Here is a 20,543-nt window from a genome sequence, read left to right as displayed (position 1 = left end):
GATAGGAGCCATCAACTGGGTTGTGGTGCCCATATTCTAGGTGCCAAAACTGAGGCTCAGAGATGGGGAGCAGAGGTCCCTACCCCCAGCCCACCTCCCCCTCAACTCCGCCCAGCTCACAGGTGGCTCCCGCAGCTGCCACCTGGTTGCCATGATGTCAGAGGAGGAGGAGATTTCTGAGAAGCAATCCAAAAATTCACACCAGCTGGCCCCTCCTTCCTCACTCCCTCTCTCCAGCTTCAAAACCTCCTTTTGTGCAGGTAGGCGGGTGGGGGGTGGGGCTCTTCCTGGCCAGACAGCCAAGAGCAAAGGAGGTCAAGGAGGCAGAGGGTCCAGGCAGTGGGTTCTGGGACCCCAACCTCACCCAGCAGATTTCCTGGACCTGGGCTCCATCCCCCTCCCACAGTTCCCAGACCAGGCCGGCTGTTTCCTGCCTCCCTGCCTTCCCACATGCAGTTCCCTCCACCTTGAATGCCCTTTCTCATCCTTCAAATCCCAGCTCGGCTTTAACTCCACTGGAGAGCCCTCCCCAAGTCACTTGGGGCTCCCCCTGCATCCTGCACCCACTCCAGTCACAGCTGTTTTCTTGATGCTCTCACGGGGCTGTGAGGTCTTGGGGGTACTAACTTTGCCTTTGTACCCCAGCCCCTGGCACAGACAGGTGCTCAGTAAATCCAGAAGGAAGGAAGGAGGGAGGGAGGGTATGGGGAAAGGAGCGAAGAAACACCTCTCCTAGGATTGAAGAGGATCTGGGGCATGAACACCTGGCACAGGGCTGGGCACGGAGCAAAGCCCACTCCCTTCCTGCTGCCTCCACTTGATCCTGGGCTCCAGCACCTTCTGTCTCATACGATTTGGAGCCAGCTCAGGGGTCGTCTCCATACCCGTAGGCCTGTGTCTGTTGCCCATTTGGATGCAAGGTAATTACCCCAGGATGCAGACGTGCACTTGACTTCATAAGGAGCTAGTGTGTTTGGGAGAAAGGCCTCCATTCTCCAAAATCCCGGACTGTGCAAACTTGCAAGGGCCTGAGCAAGGGTTTTCACACTGAATACTTTCTGCAAACAAAGCCTTACCTGAGGCCATTATATAAAACAGATGGAAACTAAGCTGCTTGGGGAGAAGTGGTGGGTGTTGAAGGCAACTGGGCAACGGGACCACAGTCCCCTTTCCCCTGTAGCTCTGGGTCCTGGGGAGATGGGGTTTGGGTTGGTCCTGGCAGTGGGATGGGGCAGCCAGGAGAGAGGGAGCTGGGGAGAGTCCAGTGGCTGACATTTACTAACTGGTACAGAAGGGCTTCAGTATCCTCAGAACTGCGTGTTCATGCCAGTGTGGCTGGGCCAAAAAACTCATCTTTCACAAAAAGAAGTTAGTCTATACAAACAAAAATGAAAATGCGTCCTTGGAAAATATCATAATGACTTCAACCTTTAATGTTCTCACTGAAGGGATATTTTAGGGGAAGTCTCTCTTGTCTAGAGGAAATATTTATATGAATTCAGCAATTCCATCAACTTCTCTTTCTCTTTTGTGAAATTCAAGTAAAAGTAAACTTAAAATTGTATTAAAAAAAACCAGACTAAAACATGTAGCAGTGGTTGTCTCTGTCAGATCCCACTCAAAAACCCTATTGATCCTAAAGAAAGACTGTAAATTACATCAAGCTCTACCCAGTAGAATCTCTTATTATAGCTGCTGCCTCAGATTTGCTGTCATTGCTAGAGCAAACTAAGGTGGCCTTGTTGCAGAAGACCAAAGAAAAACCAAGCAACGCTTTTAGAGAAAAGGAGTTACACTGTTTACTACACTGGCAGACTCAGTGGAATAACTTCCCAAATCTGAGTAAAGTAACATGCAGAGGGCTTCTCTTTTATATCTTTCTGGGGTCTTTGTCCCGCAAATATGGATTACGCTTCTGGTCCTTTTCACGGGCTTTGCAAGAAGGCCAGGTGTTGGGCGTCTCCAGGCCATATCTGATGGTCTGGCCTGGCACTAGCATTAATAACCCCCCTACTCTGGGGCAGTGCACTGTTCACAGTTTTATGGCCTCTGTATTTAGAAAACAGGATCTGCAAGACCAGTTCCTAGAAAAGAGGTAGTGACTTAATTATAGGTTATCAAGAATGTACACTGGGTGTGCTGGCACAGATTCAGATTGCTAGCTGCCCCCCACCCCCAAATATCAGGGTTACATTGGAATTAGCCTTTTAGCCTCCTCAGCCTCAAGTGCATGACATGCAGCCATTGATTTAGTAATAGTGCTAATTGCTGTTATGATCAGAAAAAGTATCATAAACAACCAGGCTTCATGTGGCATAGATAAATGTACTTATTTATAGCTTTGTCCACAAGGGCTATATTCATCCATCCCCGTTATTTGTGTCTTATAACTTAGCCCTTTCTTGATATGCCAAAGCCCTAGAATTAGGATTTAAAAAATTTAAAGTTAACCCTGAGCATCTATGCCCTTGTGTTAACTGGGAAATGTCCAGCTGTAATGAATCTGTCTCAAATATCTGGCACCAATTAGAAACCACGTTTAAAAAAAAAAAATTTGTTTTATTGCTTAAAGTATTACATACGCCCCAGTGTCTTGTGTCCATTGGTTATGCTTATATGCATGCATACAAATCCTTCAGTTGATCTCTTACCGCCTTCCCCACCAACCCTCCCCAGGCTTCCCGCTGTACTTTGACAGTCTGTTCAATGATGCTCTGCCTCTGTATCTATTTTTGTTCATCAGTTTATAATGGTCTTTATTATCCGTAAATGAATATCATGTGGTATTTTTCTTTCATTGACTGGCTTATTTCACTTAGCATAATGCTCTCCAGTTCTATCCATGCTGTTGCAAATGGTAAGAATTCCTTCTTTTTTACAGCAGCATAGTATTCCATCGTGTAGATGTACCACAGTTTTCTAATCCATGGGTACTTAGGCTATTTCCACATCTTAGCTATTGTAAATTGTGCTGCTATGAACATAGGGGTGCATATATCCTTTCTGATTGGTGTTTCTGGTTTCTTGGAATATATTCCTAGAAGTGGGATCACTGGGTCAAATGGGAATTCCATTTTTAACTTTTTGAGGAAACTCCATACTGTCTTCCATAGTGGCTGCACCAGTCTGCATTCCCACCAGCAGTGTATAAGGCTTCCTTTTTCTCCGCATCCTCTCCAGCACTTGTCGTTTGTTGATTTGTTGATGATAGCCATTCTGACAGGTGTGAGATGGTACTTCATAGTTGTTTTGATTTGCATCTCTAGGATGATTAATGACTTTGAGCATGTTTTCATATGTCTCTTGGCTTTCTGAATGTCCTCTTTTGAAAAGTGTCTATTTAAGTCAGTGGTTCTCAACCTTCTGGCCCTTTAAATACAGTTCCTCATGTTGTCACCCGACCATAAAATTATTTTCGTTGCTACTTCATAACTGTGGTGTTGCTATTGTTATGAATTGTGTTGTAAATATCTGATATGCAGGATGGTCTTAAGCAACCCCTGTGAAAGGTCGTTCGACTGCCAAAGGGGTCACAATCCACAGGTTGAGAACCGCTGATTTAGGTCCTTTGCCCATTTTTTGATTGGATTGTTTATCTTCCTTTTGTTAACTTGTATGAGTTCCCTATAAATGTCGGAGATTACACTCTTATCAGTGATAACATTGGCAAATATGTTCTCCCATGCAGTGGGCTTTCTTGTTGCTTTGTTGATGGTTTCTTTTGCGATGCAGAAGCTTTTTATTTTGATGTAGTCCCATTTGTTTATTTTATCTTTAATTTCCAATGCCCTAGGACAGTGATGGCAAACCTATGACACGCAAACTCATTTTTTGGTTGATTTTTCTTTGTTAAATGGCATTTAAATATCCTATCTAATAATAGAGAAACATGGTATTAACCGTAACTTCACTACGCTTCCCATTGGCTAATCAGCGAGATATGCAAATTAACTGCCAACCAAGATGGTGGCCGGCAGCCAGGCAGCTGAAGCGAACAGGAGGCTTGCTTGCTCCAGTGATGGAGGAAGCCAAGGTTCCCCGCCTGCCGCTGCTGGCCTCTGAGCTGCAGTCTAAGAAACAATGTTGCAATTATAGAAGCTAAACAAGCTCCAGAAACCTGCTTTCAGCCAGCCGGGATATCAGAGCTTAGAGTGGCAGTGATGGCAACAATGTTTCAATTAGCCACAGCCTCAGAGCTGGAGCTGGCTCTCAGCTCCAGTGACAGCTATAGAAGGTAAATAAATCCCAGAATACAAAAAAAAAACAAAACAAAACAAAACAGAAAAACAGAAAAAAAGGAGAGGCTGGGAGCTTCAGTTGCCCGCCAGCCTGAAAACGGCCCTCGGCCCCTCACCCAGACTGGACAGGCACACCAGTGGGGACCCCCACCCTGAAGTGGGTGTGACCAGCTGCAAACAGCCATCAGCCCCGTCATCCAGGCTGGCCAGGCACCCAAGCGGGACCCCCACCCTGATCCAGGACACCCTTCAGGGCAAACCAACTGGCCCCCACCCATGCACCAGGCCTGTATCCTATATAGTAAAAGGGTAATATGCAAACTGACCCTAACAGCAGAAAGACTGGGAAAGACTGGTCACTATGACACACACTGACCACCAGGGGGCAAACGCTCAATGCAGGAGCTGCCCTCTGGTGGTCAGGGCGCTCTCACATGGGGGAGCTCTGCTCAGCCACAAGCCAGGCTGATGGCTGCCAGTACAGCGGTGCTGGTGGGAGCCTCTCCTGCCTCCTCAGCAGCGCTAAGGATGTCCGACTGCAGTTTAGGCCTGCTTCCCGCTGGCAAGTGGACATCCCCCAAGGGCTGCCGGGCTGCCAGAGGGATGTCTGATTGCTATCTTAGGCCCAATCCCTCAGGGAGCGGGCCTAAGCCAGCAGGTGGTCATCCCCTGAGGGGTCCCAGACTGTGAGAGGGCACAGGCCGGGCTGAGGGACGTCCCCCCTCCCCCCAAGTGCACTTTTGTGCACTTGGCCTCTAGTATAAAATAAATATCAAAAATATAAATCTTTGCTTTACTATGGTTGCAAATATCAAAAAATTTCTATATGTGACACAGCACCAGAGTTAAAGTTAGGGTTTTTCAGAATGCTGACATGCCGAGCTCAAAAGGTTCACCATCACTGCCCTAGGAGCTGTATTGGTATAGAAACCACTTTTAAGGAATATAATGGTAGCATTAGCATGACACAACCACCCTTAAGAAGTGATAGCCTAGCCCTAGCTGGTTTGGCTCAGTTGATAGAGTGTCAGCCTAGGTTCGATTCTGGCCAAGGGCACATGACCGGGTTGTGGGCTCGATCCCCAGTAAAGGGCATGCAGGAGGCAGCTGATCAATGATGCCCTCCCATCATTGATGTTTCTATCTCTCTCTCGCTCTCCCTTCCTCTCTAAAATCAATAAAAGTATTTTTTTAAAAAAGTGATAGCCTACAACCTGAATTGTCAATGCTATTTAGAAACATTTTAGATGGGCAACTCACCCACCCTTGGGTTAAAATCTTTACCATTTTGGAGAGAGCATGAAAACCAAAGACAAAACCACACACACTCAAAGTTATGGTAGTAGAAATTAAACAGCCCGGGGGGAACCAAAGGTCCTCAAGAAATGTAAAACAGATTAGTGAGGACATGAACCAATATTGAAAAGTGGGGGGGAATGAGGGAAGATCTTACCGGGTCCACAATTAACATGCTCTGGTCAGCTGGCTGCTGAAACTGAGACAGAATTTCTCCCCTCCTAGGAAGAGAGTCTAGTTTCAACAGTTGCCCATGCATCAGCAAGAAATAACCCTGTTAGTCAATGGTCATCAACCTCGATTTTAGGAGATCCTGATGACAACTGCAAATGCAGCACCGCTGTTAGATAGGAGCATAGGCAGCAGGGACTCAGACCCATCCTGGATGAAGGTCCAAATCACTCGACCACCTACTAACCAGTAAGCCACCTGACAAGTGCTGGCCATGAGAGCTCTATCCAAGATGGACAAATTGCAGTGTCACAGACTGATTCTCTCCTGCTGCATCCCTCCTCCACCATCTGGACTCTGTGTTTTCAGAAAGAGACTTGATCTGAAGCCTGAGGCATCTAAAGGGCACAAATATAACACACCACTTATCGAACTCTGTCCTACTGCACTATTTCTGAATGATTGCTTCCTGTTTCCTTTGACCTAAATTTGTGTCTTTGTGCACACATCAGACAACCTGTTCTCTTCTGTAATTTAGAGGCAGGCTGCAATTGGCCAATTCCTTAGATATTAACTGTGAGACACTATGACTTCAATAACCAGAGGCCTTATGGAATGACGTATCAGTGATCAAAGGCTCCTTAGGTATAGTATTACAATAAAGATGCAAGGCTGAAGTCATTATATTTGCAATACTCCAGGTTTAGCACAACTGAAGAAAAATAATGACAATTAGGAAAATGACAGAGTTAGCATAGTAAGTGCTTCAAACCTGGAGGCTTTTCTTAGATTCTCCCTTTGATCTTGATATATCCTTAGAAATATCTACACTTCCGAAACCGGTTTGGCTCAGTGGATAGAGTGTCGGCCTGCGGACTGAAGGGTCCCAGGTTCGATTCCGGTCAAGGGCATGTACCTTGGTTGCGGGCATATCCCCAGTAGGAGATGTGCAGGAGGCAGCTGATCGATGTTTCTCTCTCATCGATGTTTCTAACTCTCTATCTCTCTCCCTTCCTCACTGTAAAAAATCAATAAAATATATTTTAAAAAAAATATCTACACTAATAAAAGAGAAGCATGTAAATTGACCATCCCCTCTGCTATGCTCATCAGCCAATCAGAATGAGTATGCAAATTAACCCAACAAAGATGGCGGGCCTGTAGGCAGCATGCACGTGCACAGGCGCCAAGCGGCTGGGGGCAGGCATCACACCCTGCCCCACCCCGGTCACTCCGTGCCGGTCTGCAGTACATGGAGGCAAGGAGTGGCAGTGGCAGGGTGGGACACCAGGCTTCCTTCCCACCTGGGCCGCTCCAGACAGGAGAGCAGTGCTTGTGGACAGGGGAGGCAGCCGGTGGAGGACGGACTGTACTCCCCACATGGCAACGGTGACAGCCGTGAGCACACCAAGAAGAGCCTTGGTGAAGTAGCGCCTGCAGGCCATCAGTGCCGAGGAGTGGCTGTGCAAGTCCCGCCTCCTGACCCAGGAGGTGCGTGATCGCAGGGACAGCCACTGTGGCGGGCCAGATAGACATCCTCCTGGCCACACAACAGGGGTTTCTGGATCTGCGAAGCCACAGGCCTCCAGTGTGCACATCCTCTCCTCCCCCATTGGCGTGCGAACGCCCCCCAGCACGCTGTCACCCTTGCTTGCCTGCAACAGTCCCAGACCAAGGCGCATGCCAGTTACTTCCGCCCCTCCACCACACTTCCATCAAACCAGCATGCCTATGTCCCCCACAGGATGTGTGCAGGTCCCCTCCGGCATGCTCATGTCCTTTGGAGAGTGTCTGGGTGTTCTGGGTGCTGAGGGTGAGCGTCTCTGAGATGACAATGAGAGGGCGGTGTGGTGATGACCTGTTCCTGCAGAGGCCAGTGCAGTGAGGAGATCACCTCCATGGGGCTAATAATGCAGGTGCTGAGGCAAGAGCAGGTGCAGACAGACACACCTGGTGGGTGTGGGTGGCCCTCGCTGAGGTGCCTTGGTCAGCATTCAAGATCAGGAACCCAGAGGAGGCAAGGAGTTCCATCCTCTCTGTGAAATGGTGGGATAGTCGGGGTGACTGCAGAGGAGGAATGTGCACTTTGGGTGCCAGCACCCATGAGCAAAGGCTGCCCTGACTGTGCCTCCCTCGCTTGGGTCCTAGCGCATGCCTGCTGGACAGTGGGTGACAGGGCCTGCTTTTCCGAGTTAGTGAGAGAAAACATTGATTCTCCCGCTGCCTGTGAAGGTGGAAAGTGGAGTGGAGAGACATGCAGGGAGTGAGCGAGGTTGGGTGCCAGCACCCATGAGCAAAGGCTGCCCTGACTGAGCCTCGCTCGCTTGGGTCCTAGCGCATGCCTGCTGGACAGTGGGTGACAGGACCTGCTTTTCCGAGTTAATGAGAGAAAACATTGGTTCTCCCACTGCCTGTGAAGGTGGAAAGTGGAGTGGGGAGACATGCAGGGAGTGAGCGAGGTTCCCTGTCTGGGGGTTCTAAATCTGCTTTTGGTTCCTTTCACCGCTGACTAGAGATATACAGGGTGTCCCCCCAAAATGTATACACACTTTGATTACCTACTAATTCCAATGGGTTTAAGCATGAAAAGAAAGACACACAATGGAGCTGTCATCTGTTAAAAGTCGAAGAACAAACAGCAGTTGGACATTCCCATAGGGGTCCTGGATTGGAGAGGGTGCAGGCCAGAGTGAGGGGCCTCCTTTTGTGCACCGGGCTACTAGAAAATGTATAATTTCTGCATGTTATTGTGGGCCTTGAAAGCATAAAATTCTAAGACTTCATGAAGGCTCACATACTGAGCAGGTGGTAGCACTATTGTTGACATCACGGGCCTATGCCACGGAAGTTATTGATCTTCCCAGTCTATCTGACGAGGGATTCCTCTTATGCTTACTTTACACTAGCAATAAAGTAAACAAATAACAAAAATTTAGCCCATAACCAGTTACAGAAAACCATTATAAACAAAAGTGCACACCACTGTACACAAGGTTTTCTACTGGTGAATGTGTAAGACACAAGGACCAACATCTTATGTATGTACAGGTCCGCATGCTAGTGAATCTAAGACAGTGGTTCTCAACCTTCCTAATGCTGCGACCTTTTAACATAGTTCCTCATGTTGTGGTGAGCCCCAACCATAAAATTATTTTCGTTGCTACTTCATAACTGTAATTTTGCTACTGTTATGAATCATAATGTAAATCTCTGATATGCAGGATGTATTTTCATTGTTACAAATTGAACATAATTAAAGCATAGTGATTAATCACAAAAACAATATGTAGTTGTAGGTGTGTTTTCCAATGGTCTTAGGCGACCCCTGTGAGAGGGTCGTTCGACCCCCAAAGGGGTCGCGACCCACAGGTTGAGAACCGCTGATCTAAGAGTTCCTACTGTCATCTACAGGAATATTAGCAATATGGCCACATATGACGTGTTAAAATGAGTTGAAACACATTGGACCTTTTTAAATTTCCAAGTCATTTTATTTCAAGATGACAACCTTGGAATAGCTGTAGGATGATGTCATTATCAGAGTGAGGATTGAGCATTTCTCCCAGTAAGTGCAATGTGATTTACCCATTGTGTAGGTTCCAGTTAGCATTTAGTAAAGTTGTGGGGATTCTGTTTCTGTACCAGTTGAGTTTTTAGTCCTCTTCATCCTCATCTGTACTTAAGTATGAAATGCAGCCAATAATGAATGCACACAGTAAAAGGGCTGAACGAATCATCAGTACAACTAGACCCTGGTTTACATTCATACTTATTCTGCCACGAGCAGATGGTTCTATGTCAGGTGGAGGGCCACTGTCTATACTACCACCCGGTCCGCTGTTTTCACACTGTGGTGGCCTCCATCCCTTCTGACAGTGACAGTTTTTATTATTGTTGCACACTCCTCTGTAATTGCATTTCTTGACATCACAGTCAAAGGCCATGTCTTGATGAAAAGTACAATTCATGTTATAACAGTAACTTCCTGGCCCACATGTTGCACCATCTATTACTAATGCAAGTGGTGGCAGGTCTATCCCAAAGTGTGTATCGTATCCAAAGCACATTTCTTGCTTAGCTAATAGCTGATGAAATGTAGTGTGCTCACCTCCACCAGGTACTTGTTGGATATCACGACAGTGCAACGTTCCGCAAAGAACATCATCTTGTTCACATGGTTTATGTCTTTCTCCCCCTTTGAAGAAGGACTGCCCACAGCTTCCAAATCGGTCACCCCTTACATTCAATGTATCATAGCACACTTGCGGAGCATCGCTTACTTTGTAGCCAAATAGAGCTTGACACTGCATGTCACGGTCACTACAGTTTCCTCTCACGCAAACAGCTAAAGGTGAACACGGGGTTCCATCCTGGATATAGAAGTCATTTGGACAAGTATTCGTTTTCCCATCACAGTATTCTGATAGATCGCAAATGCCACCCTTCTCTCTACAAATCCATCCAGGATTAGCATATTTACAGTTCACACAGCACTCTCCTGCACTGCAGTCACTACCAAGGGAGAGGGCACAATTGGTCTCACAACATTTATTTTCAGCACAGTCTTTCAAGGAGCCACAGTCACATTCTTCCCTCTGATTTATGATCTTGTCACCACAACGAGGAGCTACATAAGGAAAATTATTGTATGGTCCCTGTGTGTAAGCCAAACATTCATCATAGCCTTGTAATCGAAAGTGGATACTCGTATAAGAACAATTGCTGAACATATCGTTAAGACCTGGCGTAGGAGCCATGACACAGAAAGTCCTTCGAAAACATTTACAACCAGCTCCATCATGTTCCATGCCAAAAATATGACCCAACGTATGTGCTGCGATACCGGCACCTAAAAATAGATGAACATTTGCTACATAGACAAACATTGCCCCCCAGTTGGGGTTGCATAATCCATGTTGGAAGCCAAAATGATTTGCACCAGCGATTTTATGTCCCGTAAGAAGTATTGTAGTATCATGAGGGAGAGCACCAAACATGTTATAATATTTCCACAAACCAAATCTTTCCATAGCTTTAGGCGCATTGTTAAAAGCTGTGACATCCGTGTGATCTGTATCATCCCAGATGCACAAAATAAGTAGGTTGACAACCAGAAGATGTTGATGAAAAATGCTGTGTAATATGCTGTTAATCATCACCACTCTCTCTATTAGATCTGTCTTATTGGGACTGCTCCTGAATAATGAGTTACTAACAGTGTAGTGAAGTTTTAAATCTCTTCTATGGGGCCACCACAAATACACGGGCGCTGCTCTAGGGGTTTCAGCAAACTTTGCCTCTTCATATGCTGGATCTGCGTCTTCTTTTTCAATCGTACAACTTTCGTCCTCTCTTGGTTGTTCTTTCACGAGCAGAGAAACCACATGCTCAAACTTGGAAGAAGCCTCCATTGGTTTGATTTCATAAGTCGAGTCATCCATCTGCAGCATGCCACGCAGACCCCCATAGCAAGTGTCCAGCGTGCCCATGGACCCAGGAACCCCCTCCAAGTAGCTGAAGTAGTAGCAGTCTCGAGGGATAAAGGGGTAGTCCTCCTGCATGGCACCTTGGTCGTTATCGGTGATAACCGGAAAATGTCTGGGCAGCAAGTTCTTCTTGACCTTCATGTGAACCACATGTCTTCGGCCACTGAAGTGAATCCTGTAGGAGAGCTGGCCTCGTACCCCAGCTCCACCCAGCCTGTGGGACACCTTCCTGGGGATCACAATTTCAGAGGAAGTGAAACGCCACCCTGGTAGGGCATGGGAACAACTGACCTGGGACAGGAGTAGCCAGAGGAGAGGCAGCCAGAGAGCCCCTGTCAGGTGGGCCTTGGCCCAGGCTGGCGCCATGAGCGAGGGAACCTGTGACCATAGAAAGTGCAGGCCAGACTAAAGCTGCTGTAGCACCTTTTCCAGCAGGAGGAGAGCAGAGAGAGGCTGGAGGTTGGGCACCCCCCAGAGACTTGGAGGGGGAGGGGGTAGCTATTACATAACAATGGTGCATTCTCTGGGGGAGGCTGTGCTCAGTGATGTAGGGAGTCTGGGCTGAAAGGTCCCCTGGTCTCTTGGAGAAGACTCAGGGAAAGGATCAGTGGATTTTGTGGCAATTTTAAGACACTCGGTGGCTTTTTTTCCTCAAGCCTAGAACATAATAGGTCAACGTGACATTAAAATGGAGAATGGTGAGGGGAGTGGAAGCTTCTCTGTATAAGAATTTTGAGGAGAGAATTAGATTCTCTCACACTTTTTAAAAATTAAATGCAGTTGGGCTGAGTTATGGAAAGGAAGTGTAAACAGATGTCATGAATAGAAAAGACAGGGTATATAATGATAGTTTCTTGTAGAGTGAAACTCACACCTACTTTATGTCACCAAGATTGTAGTCCTAGGAAATTAATTGCCCACTAAGACTTGCACATGAATATTCATAGCAGCATTATTCATGAATTTATCCTACCAAATGGAAACAAACAACCAGTACTCAATAGACGAATAGATAAACAAAGGGTATATTTGTCCGGTGGAATATCTCAGTAAATCAGAAGAGACTCCTGATACGTGTAAGAACATGGATCAGTCTCAGATATGATGATGATGATGATGATGATGATGATGATGATGATGATGATGATAGAGAGAGAGAGAGAAACAGGACCAAAGCAACTTAATATATGATTTAATTTTTATGAAGTTCTAGAACACTCCAAAACCAGTTCTGGTAATAGAATTTAAATCAGTAGATCAGTAGTTTCCTGACTTGGGAATGGAGGAGTGGAGAGAACTTTCTAGTGATGGAAAACTAGTGCATCTTGACTGGGGGGTGTTATAGATTAAGTGTTTGTGTGCCTCCCAAATTCACATGTTGAAATTATAAGTGTGTCTGGGTTTTGTGAAGTTTGAGTAAAATTAAATTTAAAATTGTATCAGAAAAAAAAAGACCAAAACATGCAACGTGGTTGTCTCTATCAGGTCCCACTCAAATCACCAATCTGGCCCCTACAAAAACCCTATTGATCCTGAAGAATGACTGTAAATTACATCAAGCTCTGCCCAGTAGAATCTCTTATTGTAGCTGCTGCGTCAGATGTGCTGTCATTGCTAGAGCAAACTAAGCTGCCCTCAAGTGCATGACATGCAGCCATTGATTTAGTGGTAGTGCTAATTGCTGTTATGACCAGAAAGAGAATATCATAAACAAGCAGGCTTCTTGTGGCATGGATAAATGTACTTATTTATAGCTTTGCCCACAAGGGCTGTATTCACCCATCCCCCTTACTTTTGTCTTATAACTTTGCCCTTTCTTGATATGGCAAAGCCCTAGAAATAGGATTTAAAAAATTTAAGGCTAACCATTAGCATTTCTGTCCTTGCGTTAACTGGGAAATGTCCAGCTGTAATGAATGTCTCGAATATCTGACACCAATTAGAAACCATTTTAAGGCATACACATGGTAGGCCTTAGCACAACACAGCCACCTTTTAGTAGTTATGGCCTACAACCTGAGTTGTCAATGCTATTTAGAAACATCTTAGATGGGCAACTACACCCACCCTTGGGTTAAAATCTTCTTTCACCGTTTTGGAGAGAGCATGATAACCAAAGACAAAACCACACACACATTCAAAGTTATGGTAGTAGAAATTAAACAGCCCGGGGGGAACCAAAGGTCCTCAAGAAATGTAAAACAGATTAGTGAGGACATGAACCAATATTGAAAAGTGGGGGGGGAATGAGGGAAGATCTTACCGGGTCCACAATTAACATGCTCTGGTCAGCTGGCTGCTGAAACTGAGACAGAATTTCTCCCCTCCTAGGAAGAGAGTCTAGTTTCAACAGTTGCCCATGCATCAGCAAGAAATAACCCTGTTAGTCAATGGTCATCAACCTCGATTTTAGGAGATCCTGATGACAACTGCAAATGCAGCACCGCTGTTAGATAGGAGCATAGGCAGCAGGGACTCAGACCCATCCTGGATGAAGGTCCAAATCACTCGACCACCTACTAACTAGTAAGCCACCTGACAAGTGCTGGCCATGAGAGCTCTATCCAAGATGCACAAATTGCAGTGTCACAGACTGATTCTCTCCTGCTGCATCCCTCCTCCACCATCTGGACTCTGTGTTTTCAGAAAGAGACTTGATCTGAAGCCTGAGGCATCGAAAGGGCACAAATATAACACACCACTTATCGCACTCTGTCCTACTGCACTATTTCTGAATGATTGCTTCCTGTTTCCTTTGACCTAAATTTGTGTCTTTGTGCACACATCAGACAACCTGTTCTCTTCTGTAATTTAGAGGCAGGCTGCGATTGGTCAATTCCTTAGATATTAACTGTGAGACACTATGACTTCAATAACCAGAGGCCTTATGGAATGACGTATCAGTGATCAAAGGCTCCTTAGGTATAGTATTACAATAAAGATGCAAGGCTGAAGTCATTATATTTGCAATACTCCAGGTTTAGCACAACTGAAGAAAAATAATGACAATTAGGAAAATGACAGAGTTAGCATAGTAAGTGCTTCAAACCTGGAGGCTTTTCTTAGATTCTCTCTTTGATCTTGATATAACCTTAGAAATATCTACACTAATAAAAGAGAAGCATGTAAATTGACCGTCCCCTCTGCTACACTCATCAGCCAATCAGGATGAGTATGCAAATTAACCCAACAAAGATGGTGGGCCTGTAGGCAGAGTGCACGTGCACAGGTGCCAAGCAGATGGGGACAGGCATCCCAGCCCACCTGGCCCCACCCCGGTCACTCCATGCCCGTCTGCAGTGTGTGAAGGCAAAGAGTGGCAGTGGCAGCGTGGGACGCTTGGCTTCTGCCCCGCCTGGTCTGCTCCAGGCAGGAGAGCAGCGCTTGTGGACAGGGGAGGACAGCCTGTACTCCCCACATGGCAGCAGTGACAGCCGTGAACACTCCAAGTGGAGTCTGCAGGCAGAGCTGAAGTAGTGCCTGCAGGCCATCAGCGCCTAGGAGTGGTTGTGCAAGTCCCGCCTCCTGGCAGGGACAGCCACCGTGGTGGGCCAGATTGACAACCACCTGGCCACACCACGGGGGTTTGTTGATCTGCAAAGCCACAGGCCTCCGGTGCGCACATCCTCTCCTCCCTCCTTGGTGAGCAAACATCCCTCAGCACGCTGTCACCCTCGCTTGCCTGCAACAGTCCCAGACCAAGGCGCATGCAAGTTCCTCCCGCCCCTCCACCACACTTCCATCAAACCAGCATGCCTATGTCCCCCACAGGACGTGTGCAGGTCCCCTTGGCACACTCATGTCCTTTGGAGAGTGTCTGTGTGTTCTGGCTGCTGAGGGTGAGCATCTCTGAGATGACAGTGAGAGGGCGGTGTGGTGATGACCTGTTCCTGCAGAGGCCAGTGCAGTGAGGAGATCACCTCCATGGGGCTAATAATGCAGGTGCTAAGGTGGGAGCAGGTGCAGACAGACACACCTGGTGGGCGTGGGCAGCCCTGGCTGAGGTGCCTTGGTCAGCATTCAAGATCAAGAACCCAGAGGAGGCAAGGAGTTCCATCCTCTCAGTGAAATGGTGGGATAGTTGGGGCGACTTCAGAGGAGGAATGTGCACTTTGGGTGCCAGCACCCATGAGCAAAGGCTGCCCTGACAGAGCCTCACTTGCGTGGATCCTGGCGCACGCCTGTTGGGCAGCTGGTGGCAGGACCTGCTTTTCCGAGTTAATGAGAGAAAACACTGATTCTCCCGCTGCCTGTGAAGGTGGAAAGTGGAGTGGGGAGACATGCAGGGAGTGAGCGAGGTTCCCTGTCTGGGGGTTCCAAATCCACTGTTGGTTCCTTTCACCGCTGACTAGAGATATACAGGGTGTCCCCCCAAAATGTATACACACTTTGATTACCTACTAATTCCAATGGGTTTAAGCATGAAAAGAAAGAAACAACAATGGAGCTGTCATCTGATAAAAGTGCGGGCACAAACCGGCAGTCGGACATTCCCCGAGGGGTCCCGGATTGGAGAGGCTGCAGGCCAGACTGAGGAGTCCCCATTTCCCCCTGCCCACGTGCATGAATTTCATGCACCGGGCTACTAGAACATATAAATTCTGCGTGTCATTGTGGGCCTTGAAAGCAAAAAATTCTAAGATTTCATGAAGGCTCAGATACTGAGCAGGTGGTAGCTCAATTTTTTTTTTAAATATATTTTATTGATTTCTTACAGAGAGGAAGGGAGAGGGATAGAGAGTTAGAAACATCAAGGAGCGAGAAACATCGATCAGCTGCCTCCTTCACACCCCCCACTGGGGATGTGCCTGCAGCCAAGGTACATGCCCTTGACCGGAATCGAACCTGGGACCCTTCGGTCCGCAGGCCGACGCTTTATCCACTGAGCCAAACTGGTTAGGGCGGTAGCTCAACTTTTATACAACTACTGTTGACATCACGGGCCTATGCCACAGAAGTTTTTGATCTTCCCAATCTATCTGACGAGGGATTCCTCTTATGCTTACTTTACACTAGCAATAAAGTAAACAAATAACAAAAATTTAGCCCATAACCAGTTACAGAAAACCATTATAAACAAAAGTGCACACCACTGTCCACAAGGTTTTCTACAGGTGCATGTATAAGACACAAGGACCAACATCTTAAGTAAGTACAGGTCCTCTTGCTAGTGAATCTAAGACAGTGGTTCTCAACCTTCCAGAAGCTGGTCCATCCTTGCTGCTTGACACAGTCGCTTCAGGGAAGAAACATCTGACCAGCATATGTCTCAAGGGACCTGGCATATATGGCATATTGTTCTTAATATGTTTGTTCCCCTTCTTAGCGCTATGTGTTTTAACCAAGGTCACCTCTCTGAGAAAGGTTGTTTCCCCAGGTGGGGATTTTTCCCTGGAGTTAGGGATTAATAGGACTAAGAAAGGGAATAAAACCCCTTAACTAAGTGCCAGGTGGGTAATTAATCACTTTATCTATGAACAATCACGCTTAAACTACATAATCTTTACTTAGGATAATCTCCTTCAGTTACTTCCTTGTAGCTTAACAGAAAAATAGTGTAGTGACCTTGGAATGGAGATAACAAATGCCCTAACCTTTGGAATAGAATGGATAGGATTAAAATCAACTGGTATAAATACAGATGTAACAGGAGAATAAAGAGAGAACCTGGCTAGAACCTGGCTGGAGAACCTGGCTATGCTGATCAACTGAATGCTGCTGCCTCCATTTCCTTTCTTCTTCTCCAACTCCGTCCACACCTTTGGGAACCCCTGGACCTGCTGGTGTTGAACCCCAACACCTGGCGCCCAAACAGGATTCCCCTAGGTAAGCCCCCTCCCCTCCCCCCCCCCCCCCCCCCGCACTCAGAACGGATAGGACTGCACCATAGGGTGCTGCAGACACCCCTATAGAGGATAAGTAGGGTAAGAGGGTGGATAGTACAGAACTTAGATTGAGAAGATGGGCCATACTGAGTCTAAAGAAAAAAGACTGTGTATTGATCTTTTAACACATATGCTTGCTAGCAGAGGAGTTAAGGTTACTCCGAGTCAGACAGAACGTTTTATACAAGAAGTATGTCCATGGCTTCCTGAGGAAGGAACTGTTAATTTAGAAACTTGGACTGAAGTAGGAGAGCAATTAAAGACTTATTACAGATTCCATGGATCTGAGAAGGTCCTGGCAGATACCCTTTCCCTCTGGAATTTAATTCATGACACCTTGGCACCAGAGGCAGAAACGGTTGAACTTTCTCAAACTTTAAATAGTCCCTCAGCTTCACCTAGAGAGGACACATCATTATTGTCTCCAGTTCAATCTAAGAGCAATTTAGTTATGCATACTGATCGGAAGGAGAATAAATATCATAAACATGACCCTTGGTCCTTTCCAGTCAGTAGAGAGGAGAAAAGCCCTCCCATTCAAACCAGGCTCCCTAAATCAGAAAAGAAGCCTAAACCAGGTTCTCCGGCTCCTGTGAGCTCCATGTCTAAATTTCAAAGGGCAATAAGAGAAGCTGAAGCTAGTGGAGATCTTGAATTCTCACTCTGCTTCCCAGTCATGTATGAGAGTGAGGGGGACGAAAACCCCACCTGGGAGCCTATACCTTACAAAGTACTTAAAGAATTAAAATTGGCCTGCTCTGAATATGGACCTCTAGCTCCTTACACACAAACCTTGGTAGAAGCCCGAGCCAGTAAATGGATGACTCCTTATGATTGGTCACAGGTTTGTAAAGCCTGTCTCTCAGGAGGCAATTACTTATTATGGAAAACTGAATATGATGATCTTGCTAAGAGAGCTGTAGCCACTAGCAAGAATTCCAGAGGAGGAATAACCCTAGACATGATATTAGTAGAAGGTGATTTTATCATGGCTCAGGAGCAAATGTATATGCCCAAAGAGGCACTTATTAAAGTAAACAGTTGTGCAGCAAATGCCTGGAAATCACTACCTTGTACAGTAGGAAAAACAACCACCCTTACAGAGGTTAAACAGAAGGTCGAGGAACCATATCAGGATTCCCTTTCTCGCCTCATGCAGGCAGTCAAGCGAGTAATCAATAACAAAGAGGCAGCCGATATCCTAATCAAACAACTGGCTTTTGAAAATGCTAATAATACCTGTCAGGCTTTATTAAGGCTGATTTGCAGAACGGGAACTATAAATGATTTTATAAAGCAGTGTGCCGATGTAAGTCCAGCATTTATACAGGGTGTAGCTATAGCTGCAGCCCTCAAGGGGGAGACATACCCTCAATATGTGCAGAGCATAGGCCAAGCCAGCAATAAAAGAAATAAAAGAAATATGAACAGGTAATAAAAGAAATATGAACTGCTACTCTTGTGGCTTATCTGGGCACTTTAGCAGAGAATGACCAAATAAAAACAATAACATTCAGGCCAGATGGCAAGCTCGACAGCCTGGAAATACAGCAGGGAATAATATTAATCCTCCAAAAACTGTTTGTCCCCGATGTCAGAAAGGATTCCATTGGGCAAAGGAATGTAGATCAAAATACCATAAAAATGGCCGGCCTTTAAATTCTACAAACTGCTCCCAAGGAGGTTATATTCCATCACCTCAATTGGGAAACTTGAGAGGGGACCAGCCCCAGGCCCCTGCAATAATAGGGGCATCAACCCTCAACCCCTCTGCAAATTTCAATCAGTCAGTGACCTCTTCAGGGCAACAACCCCAGGCAGTGCAGAATTGGACCTCCATTCAACCACCCATGCAATACTAACCCCAGACTCCCCGATAGCAGCCATTCCTACAGGAGTGTCCCGGCCGCTGCCTGGGGGAACTGTAGGTTTAATATTAGGACGGAGCTCCACCTCGTTACAGGGGATCTTAGTCATCCCAGAAGTTGTTGATGCAGACTACACAGGAGAAATACAGATTTTACTTTCTCCACCCACCACAACTATACAGATTCAGCCCAACCAGAGAATTGCCCAATTAATCCTGTTACCAATACATAAAATAGGGACAGCTGTTATCCAGGAAGCCAAAGGGGCCGGAGGCTTTGGATCCAGTGATACAGCATTTTGGATACAAGAAATCCATGCTGCTAGACCTACAAAAATTTTACAAATTCAGGGAAAACCAATTGAAGGTCTATTGGATATAGGAGCAGATGTTTCCTGCATAGCAGGGTAGGATTGGCCCTCTTCATGGCCCACGCACACCACCTCCACTTCCCTAGTAGGACTAGGCAAGGCATCTAATGTAAAAAGGAGTTCTCGGATTTTAACCTGGGCTGATGAAGATCAACATTCAGGAACATTCTGTCCCTATGTAATTACAACTATCCCCTTTATATTATGGGGAAGAGATATCTTGTCTCAAATGGGAGTTCTATTATATAGCCCCAGTGATAAAGTAACATACAGATGCTAGACAAGGGATTTAATCCAGAAGAGGGATTAGGAAAAGAAAGTAATACAGCACACTCCTCGACAGGATTTATAATTGGGGCCATTGCCCTTAGGACTGCTGATCCCATAGTCTGGAAATCATCACAACCAGTATGGGTTGAGCAATAGCCCTTAACATCTGAGAAAATATCAGCAGCCCGACAATTAATTGATCAGCAATTAGCAGAGGGACATATAGAGCCCATATTTGTAATAAGAAAGAAATTAGGCAAGTGTAGACTTTTGCAAGATCTTAGAACCATAAATGCCACCATGGAAGATATGGGCTCCTTACAACCCAGATTGCCCTCCCCTGTGGCAATTCCACAGGAGTACTGTATTGTTGCTATTGACTTACAGGATTGTTTTTTCACTATACCTCTTCACCCGGCTGATTGTCAAAGATTTGCATTCAGCATACCATCAGAAAACTTTGAACAGCCTTATCAGAGATATCAATGGAAGGTTCTCCCACAAGGGATGAAAAATAGTCCTACATTATGTCAAAAGTTTGTAGATAAATTTGCAAGTTATTAGAAAGAAATTTTCAGATCTATATCTTATCCATTATATGGATGATGTTTTACTAGCTCATAAAGATCGGGCTACTTTACAGGAAATTCTTACTCAGACCGTCCTTGCTTTAGAAGAACATGGTCTAAAAATAGCCCCAGAAAAGATTCAGACTGAACCTTCTTTTTCCTACTTAGGCAGAATATTACATACCTCTACAATCACCCATCAGCCTTTACAATTAAGAAAGATAATTTAAACACATTAAAATGATTATCAGAAACTATTAGGTGATATCAACTGGGTCAGGTCATATCTAAATAACCACTCTTGACTTAAAACCTCTATTTGACATTTTAAAGGGAGATTCTAACCCTAAGTCTCCCTGACAATTAACTGTAGAAGGAGAAAAGGCTATA

At 45.9% G+C, this 20,543-nt stretch overlaps 1 protein-coding gene across 1 annotated transcript; it reads right to left on the bottom strand.

Moving 5' to 3' along the window:
* Positions 1-9,358: 9,358 nt before the first annotated feature.
* Positions 9,359-11,557, bottom strand: LOC118679435 (disintegrin and metalloproteinase domain-containing protein 20-like). The gene has a single exon (XM_036356223.1). It carries the CDS (start codon positions 11,555-11,557, stop codon positions 9,359-9,361), a length of 2,199 nt encoding a protein of 732 aa, XP_036212116.1.
* Between the last annotated feature and the right edge of the window lie 8,986 nt (positions 11,558-20,543).

Source organism: Myotis myotis, unplaced genomic scaffold (genome assembly GCF_014108235.1).
Source record: "Myotis myotis isolate mMyoMyo1 unplaced genomic scaffold, mMyoMyo1.p scaffold_m19_p_1, whole genome shotgun sequence".
Lineage (NCBI taxonomy): Eukaryota > Metazoa > Chordata > Mammalia > Chiroptera > Vespertilionidae > Myotis > Myotis myotis.
Note: the sequence above shows the minus strand (reverse complement) of the source record. Positions and strands in the feature narration are given on the sequence as shown.

Excerpts from the sequence above, each read along its gene's own strand:
- LOC118679435 (XM_036356223.1), bottom strand. The coding sequence starts at position 11,557 with ATGGCGCCAGCCTGGGCCAAGGCCCACCTGACAGGGGCTCTCTGGCTG.